An 8,418-nucleotide genomic window follows, 5' to 3' on the forward strand; every position below is an offset into this window, starting at 1 on the left:
TTGTGAAACCTCCAAGCCATGCGCCAGGTTTTCCGTGACACGGTGAAGTGCGAGGAAGCTTCGTAAAACTCTATATAAGACCTGCCAGCGCCAGGGGGAAACGCTTGAAGGCCCCCTAGCACCTTCCAGCAACTTGCTGAATATCTGTGGCAGTGACGTTCAGAGACGCTGGCAGTTTCCCCTTTCCGACTCCTAACCCACCACGGCTCGTTTCTACCATTAGCATTTCTTCCACACAAGTTGATCAGTCGCCGGCAGGAACTCGTCGCCGCAAAGATGGGTTCGCAATCCATCGACGCCAACCTCCCCATCCGCGCATCCGAGACACACCACTCTAACAAGCCGCCCCCGGAGGACCTTCACCGGTACTGGAGAAGCCATCAGCACGACGGTTATCTCGAGCGATACTGGCCTGACGGGAACGACTACAACGAATGGATCAGCAGCATCCGCCGGGTCCTTTCTCGACAGTTCCCGGACTTCGCCAACGCCGACATTCGATACTTTTCAAACGGCACCTTCAACCGCCTTTACAGCCTCACCAAGCCGAGCTGGGATAAAGCATACCTCTTTCGGGTCTCGATCCCGGTCGAGCCGTTTTTCAAGACCGAGAGCGAGATCGCCACAATGGAGTACGTCCGACGGCACACGACGATGCCCATTCCACGAGTGGTTGCCTTCTCCTCAGGCGACGACAATGAGTTGGGGTACGAGTGGATTCTGATGGAGATGATGCCCGGCGAGCCCCTTCGCAAGCTGTGGAGCGCCATGCCAGAAGACGCCCGAATTGCGGTGTTCGCCGAGTTGGCAGTCCACGTCAAGCAGCTGGTTGCGCTGCGCTTCAGCAAGTTCGGGAATCTCTACTTTGCCGACGTCGCTGATAAGGTGCTACCCCGCAACGTCTCCTTGCCGGTCAAGGGCGACGATCTCGCGGATGCGGTTGACAGAGATATTGGGCCCGGTGGACAGTTTGTCATTGGCCGCATCGTCGCACAGGACTTCTTTTTCGACAAGCGGGTTTACTATCCCGGGTCGCGGGGCCCATTTCTGACGACCCGGGAACTGGTTGATACGCGCGTAGAGCTCCTCGGGAGGCGACTCCGACACCTCTCTCCCGTCGAGGGAGAGGCCTGGTACTGCGAAAACGATCGAGAACTGGCGCGCAACAAGGATCGTGTCTACGAGCTCTTTGACCAGCTGAAGGCTCTAGTGCCGCATCTCGTCCCGCCCGAGAACGGGCCAGAAGACCGTGGAGTCCTCTGGCATGACGACCTTTCGGAACACAATCTGCTGCTCGACCCAGCCACGTTCAAGCTAACCGGCGTCCTTGACTGGGAGTCTGTCAGCATTGTTCCCGCCTACGAAACCCAAGACGCGAGGCCAGCGTGGCTCTCGGACAGAGACTGGCGACCTACCCCACTGGTGCACCTAGCGCGCGGAATCCCGCCCAACGATGAGTTCATCAAGGCAGACAAACTGCGGCGCGTGCTGGAGATGGGCCCGGCTCGACAAGCGTACCACAGGATTGTCGGGCCCCTGTACGACGACAGCTCTCCAGAGACCCAGCAGAGAGTCCGGAACAAGCGCGGGATCGCGAAGCAGCTGGAGATCGACGCGTTTCAGCACCGGCCGTGGTGTACTGCAGACTGGATGGCCGACAACGGATTCTTGGGCAACGGCAGGCTGGCGGGCATCGTCAACAAGATCGGTGCGATCGGTAAGGACGATCGCACCAAGAAGGCGGATACCGCCAACAAGACAGATGCCTGTCAAACGTCCGGTGCTGTTTCTGTCACCAGGTGGCAGACCTAATTAGGAAACCACAGGAATGGTGTCTGGGCACAATTCCAGGACGTACAAGCCAGAGTCCAAAGAGCACAGTACGCTTGTAAATTGTTGCAATGCACACCAAACGGTATAGTTAAACTAGGCCTGGCCAAGACACAAAGTTGCGGTCCGGCATGGAGCATCTGGTGCTCGAGTTACCGGATTGAGTTGACTTGGAGGGCCACACGTTTGCATCTTATATCATATCGTATCATTTTTCGCTTATGCTTTTCCTGTGGACCTGGTTTGTCCATTGCAAGAGAGTTCATTAAAGCCATGGTTCTAGCATCCTCATCATAGTAATTTCATTGGCTCGCCAGACCCTGTCCCCCAGGCGTCCTTGTGCTCAAGTGGACCTGTTGGATCTCTAACAGTACGGATACACTAGTGTGGTGATCACATGATCTTCCTCTGCAAACCTCTTTAGTTTAATTTTTCCGAGACTGCACCAAAGAACTAGGAAACTAGTCAAGGTTCTATAGTGTAGCGGTTATCACTCCGGATTCTGACCTGGCGCAGGACATTCCGGCAACCCCGGTTCGATTCCGGGTAGGACCTTACTTTTGCATGTTGTGGCCCCTCTTCGAGGGCTATTTCCCTCTTTCATTCAAGTTTGTCCTTTTCCCCCCGATCTCATTCGGGTTGTCGTGGTTGAAGGCTGCTACCGAAGCGAGAGGTGATACCTGTGGCTAACAACCACTTGATGTAATTAGTAATTAAGCAGCCAGAGGTCCAACGATTCATCTGTGCGGCGTAATAGTCAATGGCCCTCCAATCTCGGAAGCTGACTCCTTCGGTAGTCTGATTAACTAGTCGGAGCACGGCCTTTTCTTCCTCGGCTTCCCGGAGCCGAGTATCATTCCGCTCTGCCGAGATCAATCGAGATATCATAATACCTCACCGTCATCTCGGACACTGTCGTTATGACACCCTCTTCGAATACCCCGTCTGGCTCTGCCACGTCTCCCGGATAAACGTAAACTATCTCCAGCGGCCGCTTGTCGATGGCCTCGCCGGTAACCTGCTCGTGACTCTTGGCGACAAACAGCTCTCGGTAACCGGTTGAGGAGAAGCCCAGGCGTTCAAACGTCCTCTTCCCTGCGGGAGTCGCAGTAAGTGCTGCCGTCCACGCTGGTTAGCATACCGCCCTCCGTTCCAAGTTCCCTCCCCGAGTCCGCGCGCCAACGAAACGGGAGCGCGAGCGCCAGCGCCGGCGCAGCCAAAAATTCATACCTGACATGCCCACAACCTTCCACTCCGGCCTGGCCCGCGCCCTCCTCATCACCTCGGCCAGAGCAAACTCCGAGAACCGCTTGGCCCCCTGCCCGCTAGACACCGTGGTATCGAATCGCTCGATATGATAGACGTGCAGCCCGACCTCCTCTGCGCCTTGCCGCTCCCCCACGCTAGTTCGGTCCCCTGGACTTGCGCTTCTCGCTGCTGCCGCCGCCGCCGCCGCCGTTGTCGCTACAGGGAACGCAAACATGTCCCGCGGCTCGATCTCCCACTCCTTCCGCCGCCCCTGCAGCAGATCCTCCCAGAACCGCCTCCGCAGGGGCAGCACAATGACCACGCCCGCCACCGCCACCGACTCCGCCTCCGCCTCCGAAGTGAGGCGCCCGTGCCCGTCACTCTCACCGTCGCGGCCGCCGGGGGCGGCGCTGCCTCCTCCTCGCCCTGGTGACGGGGATGGTAAAGCGGGGGTAGAGGAGGAGGAGGAGGAGGAGGAGGAGGAGGAGGAGGAGGAGGAGGAAGAGCGGAAGCAGATACTCAGGTCCCCGCAGGCGTCGGCCCAGGCGCGCAGCCGGGCGTAGGGCAGCGCGACCGGGTACATGTCCTGGTCGGAGGCGTAGACGGTGCGCAGGACGGCGTCGGCGATCGGCCCCGGGGTCGGGACGAATCCGGACACCACCGCCTGCGGCGTGGGATCGGCGCCTGGTCGGGTGTTCATCATGGGCAACTTCTCTAGTTGATCGGCTCGTGATCTTGGAACAGATTCAGTCTCACTGACTAGTAGATTAGCCGGGTACAAACCGGCAGATATCTGTTACTTGGGAGTGAGGCTCTGTAAATTAAAGGTGGGTGGGTCGTGGACGGGGCAATGGGCGAGGAAGAAGGCAAAAGAGAGAAAAAAGGCAAACCAATTTGCCCACAACCAGAATCGAACTAGTGACCTTGTCATTACTAGTGACACGCTCTACCACTGAGCCATGCGGGCTTGAGTTGGTGTGTGTCTACTTGCTCAGTTGGACTCCTTACGGACCTCTACCCTGGCGGCTGATCATACCCTTGAAACTACCAGGGCTCTATCATGCTCGGGCCGTGGTCTTTTCCCTTCCATTTTTCTGCACCAATACCGTCTTCCAGATTTTTGGGAGTTGTACCAATCGTTATGTTGTTCTTTTCTGCCTTCGCCGCCTTAAAGAAGCCAAAAGTCACATATTAGCTGAGAAGCCTGAGGACGGCGTAGCGTAGGATGTGCTACTTAGACGGTATGACGCTGGTACGGTTCGGGCGGAACTCCTTGAATCTCCGTACCGTGTCTGCCCGGTAGGGGTCTTTGGACCGCTCAACCGGTAATCGGCGTTGATGCTCTAGAAGGCTGTACAGGCGCCCAGCGGCATGTAGAGGATGCTGACGCATGTAAGGAGCTTGACGTTCTGGCCTGGGTCGGTAGCGGCGCGACTCTCAATGACGGCCCAGCAAACGGCCGGTCGGGATCGTATCAGGATAAGTATGCCACTTAATTAATTACACCATTCCTGAGCTTCTAATTACGTCTTGGCGAGCGTGTCGGCGAACAGCGAGTCCAAGAGCTTAAGCCTGTCGATTAGGTACCGATTTCATCCCAGAGCTTATTGATTGGCTTGACCTTAAGTACTGGAACAGAGGCCTGTGACATATGACATGACTAGAGACATGAACATGTAAGAACAGGAGCGGGGAATCCCGCTACAGTAGTCGAGTCAAAAATTCACGCCCCAAGGGCGCCCAGCTCCAGTCTCGTCAACCAATTTTTCTGCTAGACTCTGCTTTTCATCGTCTACCAAACCGTTTTTGGCTTCCGTGATGGGGATCGAGTGCTCAAAGTCGATGAACTTGGGTCCATTGGTAGTGATAATAATGTTGTATCTACAAAGATCGCCGTGGACGACGTGGCTATACAGCCACTCCATTCTGTCAGTTTGCTAAGCTCTTTGACGACTGAGGGACCGTATGTGCGTTTCTCTTCGGGGACGATGTTTAGGTTCGTGATGGTGACGTATACGACCCGTTTGTCGTATTAATATTGGTTGGGAACAAGATGTTGGCGCTATGGAGGAAGGCTTGTCGGGAATACTGCTTTTCAAACTTTAAGGTCTAAAAATGCCACGGAGTGAAGTTGCAGGCATTTTTGTCCTTGGGCGATTGGGTAATTAACATGCAAATTTTCAGCCTGGGCGCTGCAAATAATTATTAACATACAATCGCACTCTGCCACACTGAGCCCTTGTTGCCCAAGCCACTCACATTGGCGCTCGCTCTCAGGAGCGAATGGCGAGATAGGGAGGGTTAAGTAGGAGAAGATGTGCATGATTCATCATTGGGCGTGCCCAGATGCAGAAGCATATGGAATGTCAATCCAGCAGTAATAGGGGTGGACCTGCACGAGAAACCCTCTGAGGGTTGGGTAAGGAGTGATAGGCCAGTCTGGCTGCCTTGTGCAACAAACGCGCACCAGCGAGCTCGGACACGTCGTTGAGCAGTCTTTTTGAGGCCTACAACGTCTGCAGGAGGCCGAGTGAGTGACCATCACCCCTCACGAGTCAGAAAGCAAACGAGGAACCTTGAGGCAAAGGAAGACATATTATAAATAACAATAAAGGCGACCAAGGGATGGCGGATCTAGGTGTTCAGCAATAACTCCTTCTTCTCTCATGCGAGGCCATCGATTTTAGCATGCTCATTCTTGGTCTAAGTGAAGTCGGCACAACTCACAACTGCCTTAGTTATCTTACCTGACGTACTTAAACACCCAATTCGCCAACATGCCGATAATCTCCCTAGGTGCCATGTTGATACTTGCAGGCCCCCTATGCTTATTCATTATTCCACTCCTCTTCCAGAAATGGCGAGCCTGGCGACTCGATGAATGGGTCCACAAACAACTGCATGTGGCAGACTTCCGCTACGCCGGAAACATAAGCCTGGAAGAGCGTTTGCGTCTGCGGGCCATCGAGAACCGCCGGCTGAGGGCGGCATTCGGCATCGACAATTCCCTGACGACAACGTCCCCCTCTGATCACTGGGCCTTCCTCAGGAGAGTCTCCTGGCTGCTGAAACGAGAGGATCGCAGCTGGGAGCAACTGTATAGAACCGCCGAGGATTTTCTTGGTGCCGAGATCAAAGCTGCCGTCAAGGAAGGGAGATACGGCCTCCGTCTCGCCGAGTCTGTACGCTGCATGGTCCTCGCGGTGGTGCTCTTCGACAGTTTTGGCATCGAGCCGGCGAGCATCCCTCGTGCTCATCTCGTCACCATCACCAGGGAGATCAACGAGCAGTGGCTACGCTCCAAGCGTGACCCCGTCGGCGTCGCTCCATCGTTGCTTCTCTACTCAACCATCGAATCGCTCAATGTCATGTCCCCGTTCCCGAATACCGAGTCGGTCGTGCTGTCGGCCCCCGAGGTCCTCAACCTGCTCATGCCGCAGTACGAAACCCTCTGGCGCGTGGTCCTCCTCACCTTTGTCACAGCATACCACCACCAGCCGGATGCATACCCTGACGCCGTGCAAAGAACAGCCGACGTCCCGGCCTGCTTGGGCCACCCTGCCAGGGAGAAGGAAGCTCTCAAGCTAGCCAAGGTACTCCCCCCCCCCCCCCCCCGGCCCCCTCTCTTTCTCCCCCCAGGGTATAAACGGGGAAACTAACCATTCCACCTCCGCTCCGCCTTCACCCCTTCCAAACAACACAGGAGGGCCTGCGACTTTACCCCTCCAACAAACACCTCTACCGCGCGGCCCCTTCGTGCCTCGCGAACCCGGAAGGGGGGAGCACGAACCGCCGGGGCCCCGCCCGGGCAGCCGACATCTCGGCGCTGCACCGACACCCTTCCATCTGGGGAGCCGGGGGCGGAGGCGGCGCGCTGGCCTTCCGTCCCGCGCGCTTCGACGACGGCGCCCTGACCGACCTGCAGCGCCGCGCCTACGCGCCCTTCTCGCGCCCGCCGCACAGGTGTCCCGCCGCCGGGACGTCGTCGACGGCGGCGGCAGAAGCCGGCAGCTCGTTTGGCGAGCGCATGATCGTCGTCCTGGTCGTCGCGCTCGGGCGGGCGCTCGGGAGGGACAAGGGGACGGTTGTCTTGGGAGAAGAGAAGGGAGGAGAGGGCGGAGTCGGTGACCCCAGCTTGTTCGTGGGAAGGGAGCCTCTGCCTACGGGGAGAGACGAGATGGAAGGGTGGGTCTGGGTGTGGTATTAATTATTATAGGCAAAGAGATGCGTGAAGGAGCTTGGTTGGAACCGAGCTGCCAGCAGAGCGGATGGTGTTATTAATTACCTGGGTATTACCTAATTAGGTAATTAGGTAGGGACTCTAGAGCGGAGGGATGGGGCAAGAATGTTAATTAATTGGTAGTTGGTTAAGAATTAATTACCAGGGCAATCAGTAAGAGGGCTGTTTCAAACGCTAAGAAAGTAATGGAGCGCAACGGTGGAGTATCGTAAATATCCCAAATGCCTCGTCTTTAAAAACGTTCGTATGTGAGCAGGAAGAGCGTGAGAGAGCTGGAGGATGACTGGCAAAAAGAGAATACATAAGTTCAAGTTTTGAGGTGCAGCCTCCGCCAAAGGGTGACTAGTCTAGTGGTCAGGACGCTTCGTTGTGGCTTTCGTGTCATATGCGAACCCGAAGAAACCCCGGTTCGATTCCGGGGTCGCCCACTCTTTAGCATGTAGCTCCTATTTTTGCCTATAACAGTTCTGTGTCTGCTCAGGAGGGTCCAGAACTGGTAGGTATGAGGACGAAAAACCGTACCCTTTGAACAACAAACAACGAAGACTGCCGAATGTAGTGGTGAGCTTCCGGGAGCGTTGAAAGCAGTCTCTACAGTAGGTAGCTATATAAAGGAAAAGAGTACCTTATTAAAACTATCTACAAAGGAGATAAAACGACTAATATTTATAGATAAAGGGACTAGCCAATACGTTAGCAACGACGCCTCATACGCTATAGCACGTATATAACTAATACTCTTAGAAGCTCTATAGCTTCTAACATACCCCCTAGTTAAACGTATGTGACGAACCCAACTCAGACTTCTTCTGAAAGGGTTCAGACGAAGGTGAGTGGTGTGGGACAAAGGTGCAAGTCGTCTGAGGGATTCGGTGAAGCCAAAGGGTTCACAACAACACTAGAGTTGTCTCGCACAGTAGTCAGCGATGCTTGGTATGAGTACTGTGGTTATGATTGCTATCACTGGTGAACTCCCAGAGTCCACCATAACGAGTGACTATCTACATGTATATATAATCCTGGGATCACTAGCGGTCGTGGTGATCCTCCGTACTGGCTCACCTGGCTCACGTCGTGAGCCAGTGATCCTCTGCTGGGAT

The 8,418-nt window shown here is 55.5% G+C and overlaps 3 protein-coding genes and 3 non-coding genes across 6 annotated transcripts; 4 read left to right on the forward strand and 2 right to left on the reverse strand.

The window, feature by feature from the left end:
* Positions 1-276: 276 nt before the first annotated feature.
* On the forward strand, positions 277-1,994 carry P884DRAFT_286716 (phosphotransferase enzyme family-domain-containing protein; the record flags this gene model as incomplete). The annotated part of the gene is made up of 2 exons (XM_069443849.1): positions 277-1,717; positions 1,942-1,994. 2 exons carry the CDS (start codon positions 277-279, stop codon positions 1,992-1,994), a joined length of 1,494 nt encoding a protein of 497 aa, XP_069295584.1.
* Positions 1,995-2,299: 305 nt separating this feature from the next.
* P884DRAFT_t133 lies at positions 2,300-2,385 on the forward strand. Its single transcript has one exon. It is a non-coding gene; the product is annotated as a tRNA-Gln (tRNA).
* Positions 2,386-2,598: 213 nt separating this feature from the next.
* Positions 2,599-3,857, reverse strand: P884DRAFT_248138 (uncharacterized protein). The gene is made up of 2 exons (XM_069440538.1): positions 3,061-3,857; positions 2,599-2,946 (listed from the first exon to the last, which is right to left on the reverse strand). Exons 1-2 carry the CDS (start codon positions 3,779-3,781, stop codon positions 2,684-2,686), a joined length of 984 nt encoding a protein of 327 aa, XP_069295585.1. The 5' UTR covers positions 3,782-3,857; the 3' UTR covers positions 2,599-2,683.
* A 116-nt stretch (positions 3,858-3,973) lies between these two features.
* Positions 3,974-4,045, reverse strand: P884DRAFT_t135. Its single transcript has one exon. It is a non-coding gene; the product is annotated as a tRNA-Thr (tRNA).
* A 1,834-nt stretch (positions 4,046-5,879) lies between these two features.
* On the forward strand, positions 5,880-7,285 carry P884DRAFT_206353 (uncharacterized protein; the record flags this gene model as incomplete). Its single annotated transcript, XM_069438713.1, has 2 exons — positions 5,880-6,671; positions 6,782-7,285. The coding sequence occupies 2 exons, from the start codon at positions 5,880-5,882 to the stop codon at positions 7,283-7,285; spliced, it is 1,296 nt and encodes a 431-aa protein (XP_069295586.1).
* Positions 7,286-7,654: 369 nt separating this feature from the next.
* Positions 7,655-7,746, forward strand: P884DRAFT_t134. The gene has a single exon. It is a non-coding gene; the product is annotated as a tRNA-His (tRNA).
* Positions 7,747-8,418: the final 672 nt, after the last annotated feature.

This window comes from Thermothelomyces heterothallicus, assembly GCF_042370625.1.
Source record: "Thermothelomyces heterothallicus CBS 202.75 unplaced genomic scaffold P884_scaffold_21, whole genome shotgun sequence".
Classification (NCBI taxonomy): domain Eukaryota; kingdom Fungi; phylum Ascomycota; class Sordariomycetes; order Sordariales; family Chaetomiaceae; genus Thermothelomyces; species Thermothelomyces heterothallicus.

What these genes read in the sequence shown, in the direction of transcription:
- P884DRAFT_248138 (XM_069440538.1), bottom strand. Translation starts at nt 3,781, where the DNA reads ATGATGAACACCCGACCAGGCGCCGATCCCACGCCGCAGGCGGTGGTG. An exon ending in GAAGGTTGTGGGCATGTCAG is followed by an intron (nt 2,947 to 3,060) that starts GTATGAATTTTT and finishes CGTGGACGGCAG; the next exon opens with CACTTACTGCGACTCCCGCA.